This window comes from Rhizopus microsporus, assembly GCF_002708625.1.
Source record: "Rhizopus microsporus ATCC 52813 unplaced genomic scaffold scaffold_1, whole genome shotgun sequence".
Taxonomy (NCBI): Eukaryota; Fungi; Mucoromycota; class Mucoromycetes; order Mucorales; family Rhizopodaceae; genus Rhizopus; species Rhizopus microsporus.
In genome coordinates this window covers 1,317,778-1,341,665 of record NW_019671916.1, presented here as the reverse complement: position 1 = coordinate 1,341,665, position 23,888 = coordinate 1,317,778, and the positions used below count along the sequence as shown (strand labels likewise).

Here is a 23,888-nt window from a genome sequence, read left to right as displayed (position 1 = left end):
TTTGGTATTGTACTACAACCCTGATTTATGCATTCGGAAACTTGTTGTTGTCAGGAGAAAGAAGAAGAGGAAAAGATGGATAGACTTGCATCATTACAAGGGGAAATTCTCTAGAGGGGAAAGGGGAATTATGTTTTTTTTGAAAGAGAGAAAGTTTGTTCTTCTTTTATTTTTCTTCTATACGCGCGCATTATGGGTCAAATGAATGTCACCTTGAGGACTGAACCAGACTCAATTCACTTTAACTCAGCCGCGGTGTTTTTATTTCTATTCAAAAAAGAATATGCCCCCTTACTTGCATTTTACTCTCATTATAAAAAAGGAGCAAGTGAACATCGAATGTCTACAAGTGAAGAGTCATCTATTCAAACAAATCGTACCTTAGAAGTTGACTCTGATAAAGACCTCGTCATACAATCCTTACAAGAGTCACTTCAAATTCATAAAGAAATTCTCGAGCGTATTCAAAACGAAAAAGATACATTTCGACAGCAAGCAGAGAAAGAAAAACAAGAACAGAAAGAAGCCTTTGATAGATGGAAATCAGATGCAGAACAAGCTTTAGAAGAAGAGGAAAGACATTGTATAGAGCTGGAAGAAAGTATTGCAGCTCTAAGAAAGGAGCTTGAAGCAAAGAAGGAAGCATATCAACAGTTGGAAATCAACTTTTATTCATATGTAAAGACAATTCGTGTTACAGACGATGACCTTTCGACAATCCAACCTGAAATATCTCATTTATTAAGCCAATTGAACAATACATGTATGGGCCTTAAATCCAAAATGGACCGTAAAGCAGGAACTGAGGCAGTTTACCGCTTGTTTCCTGACAAGAAAGACTTTATTCAGCGTTACATGACACCTGTTGATGGTGTAATGGACGCATCCTATATTACTTTATTTGTAGAAAAGTATCTCATCCAAATGTTACTATTACATGTTATGGATGTACCTATTCAACTGGGTGTTTCCATTAATGATGCTTTTCAAGAATTACATGACTGGATGGAGACAAGGAACAAGGAATGGTCGAACCGGTTGAGACAGCAAGTGTGTGCATTAGTAATACAACAGCCAGGAGCTGAAGAAGAAGAAAGGATCCAGAAAGCCAAACAAGAGCTATTAGAACGTATCATTACTGATTTGGGTGACGTGTATCCATCATTAAGACAGGACCCAAAAAAAATTGAAAATCTGATTACACGATCCTTAAAACTGAATTTGGCTGTCAAAGGACAAGAGATCAAAATAGAAAGGCTTCCAATTATAGAAGGTGAAACACAATTTGATCCTGCTTCAATGAAAGCAACAGCAAAGGGTAAATCAGATGGTGTTGTCGGATTGACAATAACACCGCCTTTTGTTGCAAGAGATGAAATTGACAATGAACATGGATTTACTGTACCTGGCAAAGTATTTTGTATTGAATCAAACAATGAAACCGTTCATAATGAATCTATTGAAGAACAAGATAATCATTCAGAAGATAAAAAAGAAGATAAAGTACAGTCTATGGATACCGAAGATGATGAATAAGGAGAATAGCATTTTGAATTCATTTTAAACATTTTATCGCATTAAATTCATTTTAAATAAACAAACACTACATTATGATTTTGTAGCTTCACCACGCAAAAGAAAACGAGTCACAGTGTTGCACAAGAAACTTTATTTTTTTTTGTTAGAAAGAATCTTTTTCCTCTCTTTCATTAAATAATAGAAAAAAAGGCACAAAAATGGCCCAAGCAGCTGTTCCTACAGAAATATTGATACAGCTTAATACTGTGCTCACTAGTCTCTTGTCTCATGACAATAACCAAAGGTATATGAACATGGAAAGATAATGGTTTACATGTACTTATAAAAAAAAAGAGCTGCAGCTGAAGCACAATTGAATGAACAATGGGTTACTTCACAACCTGATCTCCTTCTTCTCGGTCTTGCTCAATTTGTAGCCAACAACACTGAGGCCCATGTAACTACTTAATATAAAAGCATACAAGACTGAATATTGACTTTTTCTTGATAAGCTTCGTTCTTATTGTAGTGTTCTTCTTCGTCGCTTAGCCTATAGACAAATCACCATTGATAGCAGAGAAGAAAGCCTTTGGAACATTGTGAACGAAAATACTCAACAGGGTGTTAAAGAGCTCTTATTATTTGCTCTTGCTAATGAGACCGACCAAGGAGCTAGACATAAGGTCTCTGACACCATTGCAGAAATTGCTCGCTTTGACTTGAGCAAAGGAGGTACACACTATTCTTTTTATTAAAAAGAGTCATTTATTAATGTCAGTTATTATGTACAGATACTTGGAGTGCTTTATTAAAGGCATTGTTTGACTGCACCCAATCTCCTCATGCCGCTTATAGAGAATCAGCTTTCCGTATCTTTGCTACGATACCCGACCTTATTGCCAATCAGCACACAGAGACTATTCAACAAATATTTTTAGCCAGTTTGACCGATACAGAAAACCAGGCCGTAAGGGAATATGATTTGGAGCAGTGGGTAGAGTTAAATTTTATATTCTATAGGTTCGCTTAGAGGCCTTGAAAGCCGCATGTGCTTATATTGTTCAAGCTGATGATCAAACAAAGATGACCTTTGTCAACTTGATGCCTCATATGTTGGAGGTAGAGTATATTGTGGATAAAGCAACATCACATTAACTTGTTTTTTTTTTTTAGCCTTTGACACCACTTATTGTAGCTCATGACGACCAATCTTTGGTGGACTGCCTTGTAGTATTGATTGAATTAGCTGATTCTGCTCCCAAGCTTTTCCGTAATGTCCTTCCTCAGGTTCTTACTGGAATGATCTCGATTGCCAAGGATAAGTCTTTTGAAGATCGTACACGTCAAACCACTTTAGAATTATTGTTGTCTTTGGCTGAAGCTGCTCCTGCCATGATTCGTAAGCTTCCTAACTTTGCTCAAGAAGTTATTCCTGTTTCTATGGAAATGGTCACGGATATTGACGATGATGAGGACTGGTACACAGCTGATGATGTAAGTAAGCTTCATAAATGTAAATGAGGTGGAATTAACACTATTTCTAGATCGATGAAGATGATAATGAATCAAACTATGTTATGGGTGAAAGCGCATTGGACAGAGTTGCTCGTATTCTTGGTGGCAAGGCTGTTGTACCTATCTCATTCCAGTACATCCCTCAAATGCTTCAATCAACTGAATGGCAACAACGACGTGCTGCTCTCATGACTATTTCCTCTATTGGTGAAGGATGTATCAAGGTAATGCAGCCTGAACTTTCAAACATCATCACCATGATCTTGCCTTCCTTCAAGGATGTCCACCCTCGTGTACGCTATGCAGCATGTAATGCTATCGGTCAAATGTCTACGGATTTCGCTCCTGTCATTCAACAAAATTTCCACCAGATTGTCGTTTCTGCTCTTTTGCCTCTCATGGAAGACCCTCAACCTCGTGTTCAGGCACATGCTGCTGCTGCCATGGTCAACTTTTGTGAGGAAGCTGACAAGGAAGTTTTGGAACTTTATCTTGATGCCATTTTTGAACGTCTTTTGGTGCTCTTGAAGATGTCCAAGAGATATGTTCAGGAGCAGGCTGTCACTACCATTGCCACTGTTGCTGATAGCGCTGAGGAGAGATTTATCAAGTATCATGGTGCTATTATGCCTCTTTTAATTGATATTCTTCGTCAAGCTACTGATAAGGAATATCGCTTATTGCGTGCCAGAGCTCTTGAATGTGCATCTCTCATTGGTCTTGCTGTGGGCAAGGAGGTCTTTAGTCCATACACTGTTGATTTCCTCAACCTTCTTGCAGAGATCCAGCAAGGCGTCGTTGATGATGATGATACTATGACAACTTACCTTTTAGCCGCTTGGGCTCGTATGTGTAAGATGATGGGACAAGACTTCCTTCCTTACCTACCCAACATCATGCCACCACTCTTGGCTTCAGCTAAATTAACACCGGAATTCACTTTTGTCGATTTTGAAGAGGAGGATGTTGAATCCAAGTATCCTTCAGAAGAAGGTTGGGAATTCGTTGGTATTAATGGACAGCAGATTGGTATCAAGACATCTGTTTTGGAAGAAAAGAGCACTGCTGTTGAAATGCTTGTCAGTTACGCTCGTGACTTGGGTGCTGGTTTCTTACCCTATGTTCGTGAAGTACTTGAAATTGCCTTGCCTTTATTGAAATTTTACTTCCATGAAGGTGTTCGACATGCTGCTGCTGCCCTCCTTCCTCTTTTACTTCAAGATGCCAAGGAAGCCAATATTCCTCCTAATGAATTGGCCGCCATGTGGAACACTATTTTTGAAAAATTAATCAAGGTGATGAAGATTGAGGATGATCTTACATTCTTGGCACAGGCCTACTCCACTTTCTCAGACTGTCTCAAGGTCCTTGGCAGCAACTGCCTTTTACCTACGCAAGTTGAAGAATTTGTCAAGGCTACCGATGAACAATTGCACAAGTCACTTGAACGTTTGAAGCAGCGCGAAGAAGATAAGGATGACGAATATGATGCTGAAGAGTATGAAGACTTTGATGAAGACGAAGCAAGTGAAGAGGATGTGCTTGAAGAGATCAAGCGTTCTTTGAAGATTATCTTCAAGATGTTAGGTCCTGCTTTTATGCCCTACTTTGAAACACTCTCTCCTATATTCAATCAATTCCTGACTCTTCAAGATTCTTCTGCTCAAAAGTGGGCCATGAGTGTGTCTGAAGATGTGAGCAAATATACAGGAGCCAACTAAGATCCCTTTTTTTAAGAAGACTTCATTTAATGCATTCATCTAATTATTTTTATATATTTCTTTATTTCTCTTTCTTTTCTTCCTTTTTTGTTTAAATAAAAAAAAAAGAGTACACATTTCTATATCTATGTTTTTTTTGCTACACAATTTTTGAAGAACCTTGCTGAGTTTTTTTATGATCCTGTTTACTGTAAATCTGACTTTATGCAGAGAAATCCGATCTTTCCTCTTCTTCTTCTCATTTTAAATGAACAAGTCAAACAACAAATTGAGAAGTAATGGACACTATAGACTGTATATAACCACATCTCTATCATTTGGCTGTTTGGTAACCATAATGGCACTATATTCCTCACCTAATTCATGGTATGATTTTTTTAATTCCAAACCACAAAAGGGTGATATGGGATTTGGCAGATTCTTCATAAGAGGTTCGAGGTTCATTAACGGTAAACATGAAAAAGTAAAGAGAAGGGCAAAGGTAACTAACTGCGCAGTTCAAGGACAATACACCCCTTTTGCATACCCTTGGCGACTAGCTCAACCAATTGAAATTGGACAGTACATTGCTTGGTCAGCTTATTTGGTTCACCAGATAGGTCAATCACTCATTTTAGCCAAGGTTCAATTATCCAAAAAAGAAAAATTAATACGCTGGTCGGATGACTACCAATGGTGGAACTGGCAAATGGTTTATTTAAATACCTTCATGCTAGTCTTCAAATTAATTCATGGACATCTATTTTACGATGGTTTGGCTGCTACCATTCCTGAAGGAATTGCACAGGGCTCAGTTGTAGCAATCCTGGTCATTGCGATTGTTATAGCTATACCAAGGTAATATAAATGAAGATAGAGACATGGTAAGAACTCATTTATGTCAGACGCGGCATCATATTCGGTATAGGAAAGCACTCAGCAAGGGATGTAGTGCATTTTGTTAAAAAATATCATGGTTATCTGATGAGCTTTGGAACAGTGTTGAACTTTCACTATCATCCAGTGGTAAAAATACTAGAATATAAAAAGTATTAGAAAGTTTATTCATAAGATAGGAAGGAACCATGGGACATTTATTTGGTTTCGTTTACCAATGTTTGCTGATTTGGCAATCAACCAACTTTTTACACAAGGTATACAATCTATAAAATAAAGCATAAAGGTTTACTAACTGAATAAAAAGAGCCATCGAAATGCATCATGGACATTATTATTAGAAACATGGGTGTTTATTCACGGCACTTTGACAGCTATCATTCAACCTGGCATAGGCTGGCAAATATTTTCATACGGCTTTGCGATCATGTTCTTGCTAAACCAAGTTTACCAAACTCAAATATGTCAAAGCAAAATGATAATGACCGTAGCACATACTGTTTTTGCCTTCTCCATGTATCTAGGATTTAAAAATGACAAAGCATACTATCGCGCAACATTCATACCTGTGACTGAATACGCATGCGTATATTTCGTTTTAGGTGTAGGAAGCCTTGCGTTATATACCATTCAGTGTACGAATTCTTCTTTATTGAAACTATTTGTTACCCTTTCAGCTTCTGCTCTTGTGTCGATCGCATTAACGGCTGGACTAGCTTATGTCTTAGCCGGAAACCTTGTCGTGTATAATGATTATTAAAAAGGACACAGTTAGCGTAGAGTATTTAATACCTTGGTATAGTTAATAACAGTTTTATCAAAATTATACACATCAAATTTTATGGTTTTTTCTTTAAAAAATATGTTACTGTGAGCCTATTCTTTTTTAAATAAGCTCTTTCCGTGACAAAAAGACATTTACAGAAAATCATTTTTCTTCCTCACTTCTTTCCTTGTGAATAAGTGTGTGTGCTAAGGATTGTTGCAATTGTGGTTAAAGTACATCTCTTGGACACGAATACAGCATATATTGCATATGTATACTTCAGGAAAAGCTGGTGCGTTTGCTTCTATTCTTGCACGACTTTAGCTTGGTTCTTCCTTCTGTCTTTATTTAAAGCAAGCAATCTAGAGTACTTTTATAACAAAAAACAAAAATACAGCAAGATTCAAAAGCCTCTATATAAATGCTAAGCATTCCTTTATATTACAGAATATTCATTAATATATGTTTATATCGTAGATCTTATTATTACTTTATCCATTCATTTTAAACAATATATTTATCGCATATGCTTTGCTGAATAAAGTTGAATATGTGTGGTTATTATATTAAATAATGTATTTCTATTAAGAACTATATCGTTGTATCAAAAGACCCATTGACTGCTCATTTTGGCATTTATTCATGAAGTAGGTTTACTGGCAAGCATATATTTGAGAAACAGATGGATGATCTTGCCATATCATCTATTACTACTATGGCTTATGCTGATGCTAATGTGGTACCTATTTAATAAAGTACAGTTAACCATAATGACCATGCTTTTCTCTTTCTTGATTTGATTGTTAGTTCTTTTATTTTCTTGATTTATCACTTATTATTCGATTCTTTAATAGACTGTTTCCTTTAGTGAATTTTATGCAGACAAAAGTAAGAAAGACAACAACAGAAACGATCACGTACAGACATTTCACTGTGCTGTAAATAGAAAAAGGACAATTATGATAAGGATAAATGGCACGTCTAAAGTCTAGTGTTGCTTTTACGTTATGTCAATCGTGTGCCTTATTCATAAGCATAGCTTATACAAAAGCAACAGTGGCGTAACCATAGTAGCTAACGAATATAACTTACAATTAAATACATTCTGTTATTCAATAATAAATAATAGCTTAGCTTTACTGTATCTTTTGTAATATATAAGCAGAGTGTTTCTTTATAATGTCTATGAAACAGCTACAGCAAAGACATGACTTGGTTATTCTTTTCACATTATGATCAAGTCTTTTAGCTTGACTAAAGGTTAAAGTGAGATCCAAAGATTCGAGTTGCTATAGCGATGACATCGGAATACTTGCACAGAGTGACATTATTATTGACGTCTCAGCTAATGATTTATCTTTTGATATCTTTGCTCTGATAAAAGTGTACAGCCAATAGACATGAATGAGTTATGATTCAACCAAGTGCACCGTAGTAATTCTAAGTATCGTCTCGAAATTTTATCGATTAACTGCATTTGTAAATGGGTAATAGCTTTTATTTTTAATAAAGCGTGTGAGAACAACCGATAACATGTGATGATAGTAAAAGACGCTTCCCAGTCCTTAAAATGAAAGTAGAGTATAGTAGACTAGCTTAGACCAAGTATATTCTTCTTGTTCATTTATTCAACTCATTTCGATTTTGTCTCGTTTAATACTTTAAGTGTATCTAAGGCTCTTATCAAGAGTATTTATTAAATCCACAAAAGATCAAAATAATAAAATGTCTCAGTTTGGTTCCTACGCGTCAAATGCATCTTTCATACTTTTCGTGAAACTTTGAATGAGACTGCATATGACTGGCATCTATATGATCTAGAATCCAATAAGACAATGTTCCTACTCTGAAACGCATAACCTGTCTTTTTATTATCAATTAGTGTTTTTTTCCTTCTTCAAAATAACCTAAGAGTAAATAAGCAACAAGTGAAAAGATTGCTCTTGGTTGACGCAATAAAGAAGAACAATAAAAAAGGATGCACAGCTTAGTGTTCTTTTGTTATGTCAAAAAGAAAAGAAGCAATTGTTGATATCGTTGCCACGTTAAAAGTGATTGTCAAAGAGATGTGTACTACTTTAGTAAATAAAAAACTTACTCTTATCTCTGTTTTTCTATCATAAACAATATGCATTAGGTGTTGTCGTCCTCTATTATTGTTCTCCCTATTTTATTTTAATTCCCGCCAATCAAACACAAAGTAAGTTTATCATTATTTTCAATTCCTTCATTTTTTTTTTTTTCTTCCTTGTTTCATTTTCGTCTTTATTTTTCATCATTTTCTTCTTAGTCTTTACTCTCTACTTTAACACTTATTTCTGGCTTTTATCGAATATATTCTCGCTTATATTCTACAGATGTCAACAAACAGCAACAATGACAACAAATCAATGAGTGATCCTCGTTTGGATAATTCATCCATGTCCCAACGAAATGAGAAACATCTTCCAAACAAACGTGCGCCTTGGGCGAAGACAGAACCGCGCCAACCTCAAGCAAGTAGTAGCCGTAGCTACAATGATAATCAGCCTCATTCGGGACCTTCTCGTCCTCAGACGAGTACATCTACCTTTCGTGAACCTCTTCGTGAGAGGCGTACTGTCCCCCGCCAAGAACCTACACGCCCAGAAAAGGGTCGTCCTCTTACAAACAAATTCCATCCTCCATGGTTAACTTCTCAATTATCAAGCAGCAACGTTGAGGAAGGCACGCCTAACCTTACTGTTGACGAGATAAAAGGAACTGTCAAGAGACTGATGCGTGGTTTCCGTTGCAAAGTGCCATATGCATATCATCATAGGCTTATGCATGCCTCTCTTAGTCGCCCAACTGAGTTTGTTCGCCAAATCCCAGTACCATCGATCAAATATCTAAAGAAGGAAAGCTGGCCGGTGTTTAACAAGTACATTGGACACCCTCTGGACCGAACTGCGCTCAAGCGTCGCCTCCATATCGCGGCCGATCCAGATTATGTTGTGCCAGAAAGTGAACGACGGCCAATTGAAAGCACTTCCTCTCGTCAACACCTGGCCAGAGAGCCAGGAGAAATCATCTTTGAAGCACAACGCAAATACCCACCAAAAATTGCTAATCGCCACCAATACCCTCAAGCATCATCATCATCATTATCATTCGACGCTCTAGAAGCCCAATATCAAGCTGCCAAGCGTGTTGATAGTTTGGGAAATAATACTGTAGTGATGTCTTTCCTTGATGAAATTAAGGAGAATTCGAAGTTCCTGGCTCCTAACCCAAATACAGTACACCAACAAGACCAAGCTGGCCGCCCAGCGCCTGCTGTACAACCGTCACGCAAGCCTACCCCAAGCATTTCTAATACCTTGAGAATCCCCGATAGATCTGTTCGTCCTGCTTCTTCTTTGAAGCCTGCCGAAGAGCCAAGACTCCCTGATCGTCCAAAAAAGATTGAGCCATCTTCAAGTACTGCAACTCCTCGTACCACTATCACGTCTTCCGACAAGAAACCGCAAATCTCCACTGCACCCATTGCTTCATCCTCCAAGACCACTGGCCAGTCTCTGCTTCCTGAATCCAAATTGAAGTCAAGAGCTCCTTGGTCCAAGCCAACCGTCGACAACAACGTTCACCCATTAGCCACGTCTGGTGCTGTCACCAAAAGAAAGACTGAAACTGTTGCGCCCACTACGATTAGTCCCAGCAAGGTAAATACATATTCATATTTAGCTTGTTTTCTTTTTTACTAATCTTGTTCTTTATCAATAGAAGCTTAAAGCTGTTCATCAAGCACTGCAGCTTATGGCTGACTTTGATGAGCTCGCCTTGGAGCCTCTTGCAGTTGGGTAAGTCTGTTATCTTTGGTATGTCTGCTCTTATCAGCTAACGCATTCTCTTTAGTATTTCGTTTGAAACGGGTCCTTCCACTGCTGCTACAATGGATACCGTTTCCAATGCCCCCGATGACTCTCCTGATGATGCCACACAAACCAAACTGCCCTCCGCCCTTTCAACAGAAGAAATTCAAGACCATGTTCGTACAAAGATTTGTCCAATACTCTTCACTCAAGAGTCCCATCCTTTACGTAGGTTTAAGGAACTTGCCATGCGACGTAAGATCAAAGTACATTCTGAATGACACGTTGACTAACTTTTCTTTTCTTTTCAATCTAGATCCTCTGAAAGTAGTCAAGGTTGTAGTTAAACAGAAGAAAGCACTTTCTGTTTTAGAGGGCAAAGGCGTCATCAACTTTGTTCCTGGCCGTCCTCCTTCCGCTGCCCAAGAGCTTCCATCCACTAGCCAACACATTGTACAATTGGCATCAACATCAACCAGTTCTAAGGGCAAAGGCAAAGAAGTACCCAGCCATAGCCCTCCAAGTGCTGCTGGAAAGAAGCTTCCTTCAAGCAAGCCAGCCTCTGACGACACTGCTGTTCCTTTCACTACTCCCAACAAATCGGCTGCTGTTGCTACCGAGCTATCTGAGCATGAGGAAGAAGATATGGAGCTTGAGGAAGGCGAAACAATCAGTCCATCCCCCTCTCCACAGCATGTAAAACAAGCTAGCTTAAAAGACGATGACAAGCATTCAGGCTTCAAGCACAATGAGGCAGATGTTGATGAATCTGCTTCCCGTTCTCTGAACAAAGGCACCACTGCCAACCCCAAGCAAAGCACAAAGCGCACTATTTCTAGTGACAGTGGGCGTAGCACTAAAAGAAAACAAAGCGACGATAAGAGCAGCTCTGAAGAGAAGGACCAGGTTGCTACCAATGACAAAGGCAAGCAAAAGGTCACTGAGACGATCAAGGAAGAGCCCACTGATAATAACCCTGATACGACATCGCTGAAGAAAACTTTGTCAGCTACTGCGCCTAACGCAAACACCATGGAACAATATAAAGTATTCACATTCATGTGAGTATTGTTAAGTCTTTTATTACTTTTATTTATACTGATCTTCTCTAAAATAGGTTCCGAAATCTTGCACATACCTACAAGAAACGAGGTGATAGTGAAAAAGATAAACTGATTTCCGCCTTGAACCATTTTCATGCTTTTTGTAACTACATCATTAGTTACTACTACAACGAAAAACAAAAAACAGACGTGACACCATCTGAATCCGTTACAGCCTGGAAGTCCTTGTTTCCTTTTGCTGATATGCTCTTGGCTAAGCTCAAAGCCCAAGAGCAATATCTTCTGTATGGTGTCTGCCTCCGTCTGGTAGCCATGATGCGCTTTGGCATTTTCAGCAAAATGCAAGGCGAAATTCATGGCGTTCTCGCCAAGCATTTGAAAACTTCTTCAGCAAGTGACAGCCTCAAATATGTCAAAATGTCACACAACTTGCTGGAGGAGTACAATAAAGCAATGACCGCGAACGCCTCTTCAGAAAAATACTTTGGCTACCAAGTTCTGGCTAGCAAGTTACCATTGACCTTCAAGCAAGTATGTGTCGATGGTAACTTGCTCAGTGGTATAACTGTGGGTGGGGAGGCTGGCGTGGAGGTCTCACCAATGTTCCCATTTGAATTGAACGCCAGCCTCCTCCATGCTGCTATAGGTGCAAAGTGCATCCTGAGTGAGTTCGTGTCGTTGAAAAAGCTAGAATTTAAATTGATCAACGACACGGACGAATACATGTAAATATTTTGTAAATAGTCCTTTTTTTTTGTAAATAAATCTTGCTGTAAATAAGACTTTTTTCTTTCAGAATGTTTATTTTGAAATTGCAAGAGTAATTATATGATTTACAAAAACATGATGACATCAGCAAGTTCTTACTCACACGAAAAGCAGAGACTATTGTTCAACAAGTTCTTTTACCCAACTCAGTTCTTTTATCGCTACTTGCTAATTTGTTCCAACACTATACCGATGCTTATAAGATGTTTAAAAAGCAACTAGGATAAGTCATTAAATTTGGAAACACTGGTCGTTTCAATGAGCTGTCCCTAGACAATCGCTTCCGGCAATCTGGTTATCAATATTACATTCCAAAGGCTTCCCTACAGCTGATGCTAAGCAAAGAAACTTAGAGCTCACTTTAAGTTCACTTGAGCTTGTTATCCGTCACCAGTAAAGATACTGTTCTTACAGAATTGCTTTCCCATCTTGTCACTATGGGGAGAGTCTATCAGCTTAAAGAGTTTGCATGTCGAGGATGCCTTAGCATCAAACATGGATAAATTTGGTGAGAAATCTCTATTCAGCTTTTAAAGTATATGTTATATTTCGAAGCATGAGATATCCATGTTACTCCTTCTTCCTCCTCTTATAAGAGAGCATCTACTCTTATAGAAAGACTGGACACACTCGTCGATTTTGCAAATGAAATGAACGATCAGAAAGTGAGGAATTGGATGCCTATCTTGTTGCTACCCAACTTTCTTTCTCCGTAATCAAAACAAATGATATGTATGAGACAGACAAGTCTGAGAAGTTAGCAAGTGTGGAAAACAGGATTGCTGATGCCAGCACGAACATCTTATCCAACCTCATCAGTACATATTTAATGCAGACTGACAAGCTCATCGTGGAAGTCTACAAAGCCTCGTGCGCTTTTTACGATCCTTGCAATCCGAATAGCTAAATTACATCATCTTATGCTTTTATATCTATTCATTCCACTACCATTGAGGATAGATCTAACGATTCCTTTTTAGCTTGTGTAACTGTATCCGATAGCATCGGCTCATCATCCTCTGTTCGAGCAAACTTCAACTTTCTCATATCACTGACTCTGATATTTCCGTAACGAACTTCAACAGCATTTAGGGTGCTAACGGGTTATGAAGAGCAAACATATTCGGCATTGCTTCCTTAAATGTTCGCAGTACTTTAAGAAAACTGATAAATCTTTACAAAAACTACCTATATATGATGATTGTGAATGATCACTTTAGACAGCTTTAGGTTTGTTTAACAACTAGTGTAGCTTTTATCTCAGTCAGTACGCGTCTCCGCTCATTGCATTATCCAACATAGTGTAACCCCATTGACCTTGATTGTCTTTCATTACCGACTAATAAAGTCTATGCTCAGGCAACAAAAATCCATCCTATTTGTTTGTAGCCTCTGCTTCATCCTGTTCATGCAGATCTCAGTATAATGACAATAGATAAGTCAATTCGATTTTTCCAGTTTCAGATGCAGATTCAACAATAGACAGCTGTAATGGTACTTCATTCACAGAAAGCCATCAGTTTACATCTTAACAAGCCAGCTTGTTAAATACTTTTCTGATTTTTGCACAGATATATCATATGCTCGTCCATGAAGAGCAGGAACCCGGCTTCCTTTGTTAGGGTCTTCTCTGACGATGAAGCACAATCAAGATGCTATCAGAGCCATATATAGCAACTTGTGTTATTTCTGAAAAGCCTGCCCAAGTTTACTTGCTCTCTCCTGATAATGTACTTTGGCGTGTATAATGATGATTAAAAAAGACAGCTGGTGTAAAGTATTTAACGAGATACATATAATTATTATGTTATGTAAGGTATTTCTATTAAGGACTATATCGCTATATCAAAAGACCCATTGACTGTTCATTTTGGCATTTATGAATGTGACAAGATATTTTCTTACATGAAATACAAGTAGAAACGGCCCGAACTTCTAGTGTTTTTGTAATTTAAGTTGAAGTTGCTTATAGTAAAGAAAGACCCTTTTTTATTTAAATAGCAAATTATAATATGTATATTTCTTAGATCGAACACGTGTAACTATCTGTCAAGTACCTTTGATATGCCTGCTCTTATCAATTAACACCTTCTCTTTTTAGCACTTTATCGGAAGTTGCCCCTTGCACTACTGCTCCATAGGCGACTGCTATTGATGCTTTCGATGCCTCTGATACCACTGCTGCTAATAAAGAAGACACCAAAGATAATGCTTGTCCTGCACTCTTCGTCCAGGAACCCCATCCTTTGGGTAAATTTAAGGAACTTGCCATGAGACGTAAGATCAAATCAATCGCTGAATGCCGTGCTGACTAACATCTCTTTTCGCCCAAATCTAGAGGTCATGAAAGTCATGAAAGTGGCCGTCAAGCAAAGAAAGGTGCGGTCCTCCTTGAAAGGCAAAGAAGTTCTTGATTTTGTTCCTTATCGCCCACATTCTCCTTTCCATAGTGCGCCATCGATGTCTCAACTAGTTACACAATTTCCATTAGCCCCTTCTATCTCTAAGGTTAAGGGAAAAGAGGTGCCTCTTCATAGACCTTCAAGTGCCACCATAAATAAGCTTCCCGTAAGCAATTCAGTGTCTGAAGTCTTTGATGCTACCTCCGCTACCTCCAACAAGCTAACTGTCACTGATACCAAGCCATTTGTTCGCAAGGTAAAAGATGTCGAGCTTGAAGAAGGTGAAACGATCAACCCATGCCCACCGCTTCATCAAACCCAACAAGCATGCTCAAGAAATAACAACGAGCTTTCATGCTTCAAACATAATGAAGCACATGGTAATCAATCTGTCTCCCGTTCTGCAGTCAAAGACACTGCTATTAATTCCACAGCAGCATCAACCAAGAGGGCGTTGTCTGCCACTGCCCCAATGTAAACACACTGGAGAAGCTTAAAATATATACGATCATGAGAGTATTTTTAAGCCTTTTACTACTTTTATTCCATACTAATGTTCTCTAACTTAGGTTTCGCAACCTGGCCCATACATACAAGCAATGAGGCAATAGTGGAGAAGATCAGCTGGCCTCTACCCTGAGCCACCTCCACGTCTTTTGCAACTACATCGTCAGTAGTTACTACACCGACAAGCAACGAACCAGTGATAAGCCATCTGAATCGGTCACAGCTTGGAAGACTTTGCTTTCTCTTGGTGATATGCTCCTAGCTAGTCTCAACGCCCAGGAGCAATATCTTTTATATGGTATCTGCCTCCGTTTGGTTGCGATGGTGCGTTTCCGCATTCTTGACAGGATGCAAGGTGAAGTTCGGAGCGTTCTGGCCAGACACTTGCAAGCTCCTTCAGTAAGCGACGACCTCCAGTACACCAAGATGTCGCGCAACTTGCTGGAGGAGTACGAGCAATCTACGGTCATGAACGCCTCCTCGAAGGAGTACTTAACTACGAGGTAATGACCAGCAAGTTGCCATCGAATTTCAAGTAGGTGTGCGTTGATGGCAACTTACTATCTGGTATCATTATTGGTGGGGAGACTGGCGTGCAAGTATCGCCGATGTTTCCATTTGAATTGAATGCTAGCCTCCTACATGGTGCAATTTGTGCCAAGTACACCTTGAGTGAGTCCGTGTCGTCGATGAAGCTGGACTTCAAATTAATCAACGACACGGACGACTATGTGCAAATAGTCTTTTTTTTAAAATAAATCTTGTAAATAATAACAAAAAGTCTTTTCTTTTTTTTTTTCTAAAGATAAAAAGTACTCAGAGTATTCATTTATTTCATGTACGCATATGATGATGTCACATTTAGAGAAAGAGTTGATTATATTATATACATGTTTATAATTACATTTGTGAAAATTGAAAGGGTCTTGGTTTTTTCATCCTTTGTGAGTTGTCCTCATGAGAATCCATAGATACATCATCCGTTTCATCAAAGATGCTTCTCTTTCGTGTATCTTTTTCATCTTTTTCTAAAAGGGAAAGGCTGTTTTCTAATGATGGCACATTGGATCCATAAAGACTATAGGGTTATTAATAAATTGCACTAGTAAATATAATATGTATACATGCCTTGGTTGGCTTGCTAGTGACTCAGTTAAAGATGGAGGCAAAATGCGTGTATTAGCCATAAATTTAAGCTATTAAAAAATCAGGTCAGACCTTGTCCATAACAATTATGATTAACTTACCTCTTTAATCCTCATCATACTATTGGCTAAACTGGACAGATGGTGAAAAGAAGCAACACGGATAGCTTTATCCACTGATTCGGATAAACGAAGAGAGTTCACCAAGTCGAGAGCTCTAGAATGTCTCTCTGACTTACATGCAATATTAATTAATCTCAATATATCCTTATCCATTTCAATATCAGCGCTGTCAAAGGTGTCTTGGTATTCATACTGTTTTCCTGTAGCTTCTGCTTCATCTCGTTCATGTAGATCTCGGTATAATGATGATAGATAAGTCATTTCGATCTTTCCAGTTTCAGATTCAGGTTCAATAATAGGCAGCTGCAATGGCACTTCATTCACAGGAGGACGAGGGAAGTATGGATATTGATTGCTGCCTCGAAGAATGACACACATCAACCTATCTCTCAACAAGCCAACTGGCCAATACGTTTCTGATTTTTGCACAGATTTAGCATATGCTCGTCCATCAAAAACAGGAACCCAGCTCCCTTGGTTAGGTCTTCTCTGGTGATGAAGCACACGCAAGATGCCATCAGAATCATAAATAGCAGCCTGCGTTGTTTCTGAAAAGCCTGCCCAAGTTAGCTTGCTGCCTCCTGATATATGTATTTTGTCTTTTTGGAGCACTTCATTCGTTTCTGTATTCATCAATATGTAATTCAAGTTTTGCTGGTTGGTAAAAGAAGGACAAGGCGCGTATACAAAAAGAGTAATATCGTTCATGGCGGATAGAGTAACTATGTTGCTTAATGAAAATATATGCTTTTGAACACCAGACAGCGAAAATATGCGAATAAAGCCTGCTGAAGTGGCCGCAGTTACTGAAACATTGTTGATGGCTACAGCAACAACGTCTTCACCAGCTGGTAAATGATATGTCCAATCCTTTTCGCCACCTGCTCTCATACTTAAAGGCCGGAAATGCAAAATAGAAGCTTTGCTAGTGTCTTCATTTTCTTCTTCTTCTTCATAATCCGCTTCCTCTTCTCCATCATCGTTAGTCTTTGTCTTCTTTTCTTTTTTAGGGGCTTCTTCTCCTTCTACGCCAAACACAGCGCCTCCTTCACTTAGTGCGCCCATCGTAAAGTTGGAATAGTCAGTAAAGTGGAAGTTGCGATGCGTAGACTGATCATGAAATTCTACGTTAACAATGGAGTGATTATCTTGATGTATAGTGTACATTGCGCCCACAAGATTGTAGCATAAATATCGGCGTTCGCCCTCTGCTGCATTTTGTCTATTATTGCCAAGCTTATTGAATGGTGTCTCGCCAGGCTGAAACGTAGTCGGTGGCACGAAAACTACTGGCTTCTGGTGAACAACTCCATTTTTGTGTACATTAGACAAGTTGAGTCGTTGTTGATGTCTTTGTCGTTCTTCTGCTGTCTCAACATAGCCTGCTCCATCATCATCAATAATAAAGTCATCCTCAGTATCCATCATATCCACATCATCTCCTTCACTACCGAGGTCTTCTCCTTCATCGTCATCTTCGTCGACATTAGCCATTGTATCAAAAAAGCGGTTTCTTTCTTTTTTACGAGAATCATACGAGTGAGGTTCAATTGATCGAGGATCAAGCGAGCTTGGTTCTAATGAATAAGGTTCCTGGGACTGCAATTCTATGGACTCCTCTCTATTTTGAATTTGCTTTCGAGCCTTGGCTGGATGTGGATAATTACTATTTCCTTCTGGAATGACACTATCCCAATACGTGATTTCACCACTTTCGTTTGCCTATTAGGGTATTAGGCATAGTGTAGATAAACATGTACAGCTTCACTTACAAAAATGAGCTGATTTTCAGTAGGATGCCATGCAATATCTGTTATGGCTGTTACTACAATTGTCTTTCTCACCATCTTTTTATTTTTGACATCCCAAATAATCAATTGCTTATCATTTGCTGTAGTAGCCATATAATAACCATTAGGTGACCAGCTAAAGGTACTCACAGTCTATTATATGATAAGTATCATGCCTTTTTCAATGACGTCTTTTCTCGCTCTTACCTCTGTATGACCATTTTCTAAAATTGAGGTCGTAGTCCATGAACCATAAGAGCACAAACAAATATCATTATTCTTTCCTGGAAAAGCAAAACATGATTTATCTGGGCTCCATGATACTTTAGATGACAGAGTGTGATCTGGTTTGCTAGGTGGTGTCGCTTCTTTCAATGTCTTTATACAACGAGGCGCAGGCTCGCTTAGTCCAACATTCCAGATACGTACCTCACCATCACATGCAGAAGAAGCGATATAGTTGCCTGTTGGGTCGTAGTCGAGGGATTTGAGACTGGTTGTATGTCCTTGCAAGGTGACTATTTTTGAGTTATCAGCAACTAATACGATACGAATATCATTATCACTAGTAAACATGTAAATTGATAAAGTCTTTGATTCTATTCCCAGACATACTCTGCTGCAATGGCAAGTTTGGCGCCTTGAGGGTGAAAAACAATGCTTCGAACAGCGACTGTACTTCTGATAAGGATCTTTTCATATTCATTATTGTTGTAGATAATAACAAAACCGTCTGTGCCAGCTGAAGCGAACCGATTATCCTGTGACGAACAACAGTTATTACACTCTTTTTATAAATATTCAAGTGACTTACGTGAATAGCAATGCAGCTAACTTCATCAATGTGTCTTTCAATAGATGCTTCAGCTACTTTCCGAATATCTTTGTCTGTCTTAAAAATAGTGACACGGGCATCTGCAGTACCTGCGACTATTTCTCTACAACAGAGATTTAAGCTTGATTCATTATGTTTTCCTAGTCGTGAATATTACCTTCCTCCTAGTCTGTATGCAACATAAGTTTTTCCCGATTTAAGTATTAGTCTACTATTAAAGTCTATAAACTCGGTTTCCATGTTTTTTATAAAAGAAATAAAGGAAAAAAAAATAGGACCGAAGACTAATGTTAGTCGCGTTACAGTTAAAAAAAATTGTCGCGTTTACAGTCACGAAGACAGTAAGAAGTACTACTGCTACAATCAAATTTATTGTCAACTTCTTCCTTTCAAGGGAATAACGAATAAATCGCTCATAATGAATTACTCTCTTTTTTTTTTTTTTTTTTTCTTTTTTTCTCTCTCCTTGATAAATCAAATATTAATTATAGCATCAAATAATGAAAGTAACGCAAATGAACTCCTGATTGAAGTTTCAAGTCAGTAAAATTGAATGTGTTACATATGATGAAGGGTATCTCTGTCTCCTTTTGGAATTTTCTCCTGAAGTCGATGTCATTAATGCGTTAGATCCTGAAAAGGCAATTTTTATATTTATATACTTGCTTTCTTTTTCTTCTTTCTTCTTCTTTCTTCTTCTTTCTTCTCTTTTATATAATCAAAGATGCTTTCTACCATTTCTAAAAGAAACGAACTAGAAAATAAAAGTCAGTCTGACAACGAACGGCAAACTATGGCCAATACAGTCCAACCTATGCCATCAATCTCATGCAAAAGTGGATTTTCAATACAGTCATTTCATACTGCTATTGATCATCAAGATCCAATAGACGATACTATTCAACCTACCACATCCAAAATTACCGCATCTTATGACAAGGCTAGTAAGTCAAGTATCACAGGATCGGTGATACCAAAGATCAATCACGATTATTTTGAAGATCGTGATTACATAGCCAACATACATTCAGTACAGAGCCACCATACCCCCAGTAACATATTTTATTATGGATCACTCGACAGTGCCGCCATTTTAGGTTCTCCGGCTGGCTCATACTTTGACTATTTCAGTGAGGATTATGAAGTTGTATTAGACGATGGCACAAGACAGAAGAGATCAGTCTCATTATCCACTATACCGATATCCACGCCTTATGAATACGAAAGGAAATATAGAGGAAACTATAATTTTGCATACTACGGTGAAGATGACAATCTCAAGTCAATTAGTAGACGTCAGGAAGAAGAGTGAGTAAAAGGAGCCAGGAGGTATCTCATAACTCATTCTACTCTTAGCTTTTACCATCATTTGATCGAACAAGAGGAACGTTGCGCGCTTTTGAAATCATCCACGTCCACACCAGATATGATAATTCAAGACCTTCAGCCTCATGAGTTAAGTGATGAAGACACTGAATACAAGACAAAAAACAAAAAGCCGGATCAAAGTTTACTCTCCGCTTTTGGTGCCTGGATTCAACTAAAATTACAAAGGACAAAGCTGTCTTACAAACAAAAAATGGTCCTCAAATGCAGCTTTGCCTATCTTTTGGGTTCTTTATTCACGTTTATTCCAGCGCTCAATAACATGCTGGGTACTGCAAGACTTTCCAGTCACGTTATTGCTACAGTTACCGTCTTCTTTAATCCATCAAAGACAATAGGTGGCATTATTGAAGCTGCAGGCTATGGTATCCTTTACACAGTGTGTGCTATGCTTGTTTCTCTTACAAGTATGTGGGTTGCTATTTATTTAAGAAGTCATAATTATTACGTAACCTCTTGCATCGTCACAGTGGGCTTTTGGCTAGCTGGAAGCACGTTTATTCTCTCTTTTATCAAAGCTCGCTATAATAAACCTGCTATAGCAACAGGTAACTATGACAATTGCCCTGTCATACAGTTATGTTCACCATTTATTAGGTTGTGGACTCGGTTTCATGATCATATTCCCAGTACTCGTGAAGGAAGGATCTGAAGTACCAGCTCAGTTTGATGCGACGTTCATTGAGGACATGTTTGCTATTGTCACAATTGGCGCCGCTATATCAGTAGCTGTGTGCTGTCTTGTTTGGCCAATGACAGCCACTAGGAAACTAAAGTAAGAGATAACCTGTATGCCCAGCATAAATACCAATATGATACACTAGGTCTGATATCAATGATACCCTCATGGCTATCAAAATACTGCTCAAGCTTCTTACAAAGACTTTTTTGTTAGACACAGATCTTCCCGAATTCACAGCCAACGAAAGCTTGCAGAACGCCATCAACTCCCATCGCACCAGCTTCACTTCCTTAAAATCATCTCTCCACGATGCTAAAAGAGAATTCTATAATCTTGACATCTGGCTACATGCAGATGGATACGATACAATTGTATCTAGCCTACAGAGGCTCGCTCAGCACATCGGTGGCCTTCGTAGCAGTTGCGGCTTACAGTTTGAAGTAATGAGATCTACAGTCAACCACAAAACGTACGGCACGATTGAACGTCCAGAAGACGAAGTCAGCAAGCCATCACTGCTGCCTAAAAAGAAAATATACAATGTGAAGGCAGGTGATCAGCGTAAGAAGATGGAATGTGAACTGAGAAAGGAACAAACCTCTTCTGGCTACACAAGAAACAACAGTGCTTATAGCATAAAGGATGATGAAGAAGAGATAGAAATAGCCGAACAAATTACTGATAGAAATAAGCCTGACGAGGGCCCACTCGTCCAGTTCATCAAAACCGTTAGACCTCCTATGAAATCATTGGCTTACACATGCAAACAAACAATCATCCATCTTCAAAGTCGATTCACTGGACAGACTACTGCCGATACACCAAGTTTTTATCTTTTAAGACAGAATCTTGCCATGGCCATCTCTCTTTTTGAAGAGTCTCAACAATTGGCACTGACAAGGATGTATCGTCAAAAGATGCGAAAGGCTGCTTCAAAGCATGGAATGAATATCAAGCCACAAGATCTCCAGTCTCATTTGATGAACCAATTCGCAGCACAAGACGTGTTTTTGGTGTACTTTTTTGTATTTTGCTTACTAGAATTTGCAAAGGAACTCATGGTATTGGTGGAATGTGTTCAATCCGTTTATGGATACGATGAAGAGCAAGATAGAAATGGATCAAGTGCATGGATGTGGATCAAGAAGCATTTTATTTTTCCATGTAAGGAACAAATAATATGAAGGATAAAGGATATTCATTTGGCTCTACATAGTCTGGTTCTTGTGTTGTTGCTGTTACAAACCTATTAGCCATGAGAATAATACTCCTTACATGTCCAAGACACAAAAGCTATTTACTGACACCTTTGTTCCAAACAACCATAACACTCTAAACACGCTACACACTCCAAAGCCAAAGACAAAGATTCGCAAGTTTTTCTTGAGCCTCTGGGGATTCTTTTCTTTGTTTAAAAGCCATAATGTTCGATATGCTCTAAAGTCAACACTGATTGCTGTGGGTATTGCTTCCTTGGCGTTTATTCCTATAACCAGAGAATACTTTCAGACTTACAAAATGGACTGGACATTAATCACGGTAGATTTACATAAACTTGCGCTCCTAAAACACACCCTTATGCTTTTGCTTTAGGTAATAGCTGCTATGACACCAACTGTAGGTGGTACCAACCTTGTTGCAGTACTTCGAGTGCTTTCCACTATGCTAGGATCCATTGTGGCTGTCTTGTTCTATTTGTTTATACCTCATGACGGGCCCCTGCTGCTTCTTTTTACTTGGGCATTTTCTATTCCTTGTTTCTGGGTGAGCTTAAACCACAAGCATGGTAGATTTGGCACTTTCTCCTTACTCGCATACAATTTGATTGTTCCATTCATGTTTAATCACAAAGATGAGGAGACAGTAATTGGTGTCATCGAGCTTGCTACTATGAGATGCGCAACAGTATCAGTTGGTGTTGTCATTGGTACATAGATATATAGCATGACGACGACTGTTTCTAATAAATTTATCTAGGTCTTATTGTAACAACATATGTCTGGCCATATGAAGCAAGAAAAGAAATGAGAAAGGGGCTGTCTGATCTACTCATTCGATTGTCATGGCTTTATAAACAACTGGTGTCTGAATACTCTGAATACGATCTTGCTATGCCCAAGAGTGATCATGATAACCACATGGTTACATCTGTTGAAGAGATTGAAGCCTTAGCTAGACGGAACGAGATACGATCTATACAGCTACAGCACATCGAATTATCTCTCCAGGTTAGCCTGGTTGAGCTGCAAGACTTACTCGTTCATGCCCCTAATGAACCACGACTGAAAGGGCCATTCCCTGTCAAGACATACGAAACCATATTGGCTTCTTGTCAAAGTATCTTGGATAAGTTTTTATCCATTCGTATTGTCATTTTGAAAGATATTTGGGCCACTCAAGTACGAAAAGACTTGATGCTTCCTGCAAGCAAAGAGCTTATGGAAATGGCTGGCTGTGTCCTATTATACTTTTACTTACTGGCCTCTGCTTTACAATTAAAGACACCTCTGCCACCTTATCTACCTCCCGCTGAAAAGGCTCGAGAAATGTTGATGCTGAAGTTACAGCGGTTACCTAAAATAACTGCTGATTTGAAAAAGAACAAGGACTGTAGTGATAGTGAAGCGGTCAAAGACGAATGCTATATGGTTTACTATGCTTTTGTTGTTAATATGGAAAGTATTATTATTGAATTGGATAAGGTAATTATAGATAATACAACCTCTTAATCACTTGTTATGGGTTTTAATTGGGCTTCTTTTTTACTTAGCTTGGTCAACAAATGAAAGAACTCTTTGGATCCTTGGTTCCTGACGATCAATGGGCAAGATCGTTTGGTTTAACAGATCTTGAGCAAAATAGAGTCTTGTATTAAAGCTATATTGTCATTAAAAATAACCATTATTTATTTGAAATACGGTAAAAAACAAGCTGTATTTCAACAGACTGATAATTAC

The 23,888-nt window shown here is 38.6% G+C and overlaps 7 protein-coding genes across 7 annotated transcripts; 6 read left to right on the top strand and 1 right to left on the bottom strand.

The window, feature by feature from the left end:
* Positions 1–186: 186 nt before the first annotated feature.
* RHIMIDRAFT_253979 (uncharacterized protein) lies at positions 187–1,663 on the top strand (the record flags this gene model as incomplete). The annotated part of the gene is made up of 1 exon (XM_023611061.1): positions 187–1,663. A coding segment is annotated over exon 1 (1,340 nt), but the record flags the coding sequence as incomplete, so codon positions are not given.
* Positions 1,664–1,719: 56 nt separating this feature from the next.
* RHIMIDRAFT_7682 (ARM repeat-containing protein) lies at positions 1,720–4,938 on the top strand. Its single transcript, XM_023615668.1, has 7 exons — positions 1,720–1,822; positions 1,873–1,975; positions 2,031–2,250; positions 2,310–2,485; positions 2,539–2,637; positions 2,692–3,012; positions 3,063–4,938. The coding sequence occupies exons 1-7, from the start codon at positions 1,737–1,739 to the stop codon at positions 4,752–4,754; spliced, it is 2,697 nt and encodes an 898-aa protein (XP_023471153.1). The 5' UTR covers positions 1,720–1,736; the 3' UTR covers positions 4,755–4,938.
* Positions 4,939–5,091: 153 nt separating this feature from the next.
* RHIMIDRAFT_232871 (uncharacterized protein) lies at positions 5,092–6,390 on the top strand (the record flags this gene model as incomplete). The annotated part of the gene is made up of 4 exons (XM_023607830.1): positions 5,092–5,591; positions 5,639–5,759; positions 5,810–5,887; positions 5,938–6,390. The coding sequence occupies 4 exons, from the start codon at positions 5,092–5,094 to the stop codon at positions 6,388–6,390; spliced, it is 1,152 nt and encodes a 383-aa protein (XP_023471152.1).
* Positions 6,391–10,123: 3,733 nt separating this feature from the next.
* On the top strand, positions 10,124–12,064 carry RHIMIDRAFT_7642 (uncharacterized protein). Its single transcript, XM_023615662.1, has 3 exons — positions 10,124–10,484; positions 10,546–11,290; positions 11,347–12,064. Exons 1-3 carry the CDS (start codon positions 10,310–10,312, stop codon positions 12,020–12,022), a joined length of 1,596 nt encoding a protein of 531 aa, XP_023471151.1. The 5' UTR covers positions 10,124–10,309; the 3' UTR covers positions 12,023–12,064.
* Positions 12,065–13,865: 1,801 nt separating this feature from the next.
* On the top strand, positions 13,866–15,496 carry RHIMIDRAFT_310158 (uncharacterized protein; the record flags this gene model as incomplete). Its single annotated transcript, XM_023614633.1, has 4 exons — positions 13,866–13,877; positions 14,203–14,338; positions 14,400–14,937; positions 15,141–15,496. The coding sequence occupies 4 exons, from the start codon at positions 13,866–13,868 to the stop codon at positions 15,475–15,477; spliced, it is 1,023 nt and encodes a 340-aa protein (XP_023471150.1). The 3' UTR covers positions 15,478–15,496.
* A 288-nt stretch (positions 15,497–15,784) lies between these two features.
* On the bottom strand, positions 15,785–19,240 carry RHIMIDRAFT_253933 (WD40 repeat-like protein). The gene is made up of 8 exons (XM_023611060.1): positions 19,021–19,240; positions 18,843–18,966; positions 18,644–18,789; positions 18,236–18,593; positions 18,011–18,181; positions 16,218–17,960; positions 16,099–16,166; positions 15,785–16,048 (listed from the first exon to the last, which is right to left on the bottom strand). The coding sequence occupies exons 1-8, from the start codon at positions 19,101–19,103 to the stop codon at positions 15,871–15,873; spliced, it is 2,871 nt and encodes a 956-aa protein (XP_023471149.1). The 5' UTR covers positions 19,104–19,240; the 3' UTR covers positions 15,785–15,870.
* A 347-nt stretch (positions 19,241–19,587) lies between these two features.
* RHIMIDRAFT_232867 (uncharacterized protein) lies at positions 19,588–23,806 on the top strand (the record flags this gene model as incomplete). Its single annotated transcript, XM_023607829.1, has 8 exons — positions 19,588–20,171; positions 20,220–20,797; positions 20,847–21,024; positions 21,074–22,095; positions 22,148–22,470; positions 22,525–22,858; positions 22,909–23,633; positions 23,702–23,806. The coding sequence occupies 8 exons, from the start codon at positions 19,588–19,590 to the stop codon at positions 23,804–23,806; spliced, it is 3,849 nt and encodes a 1,282-aa protein (XP_023471148.1).
* Positions 23,807–23,888: the final 82 nt, after the last annotated feature.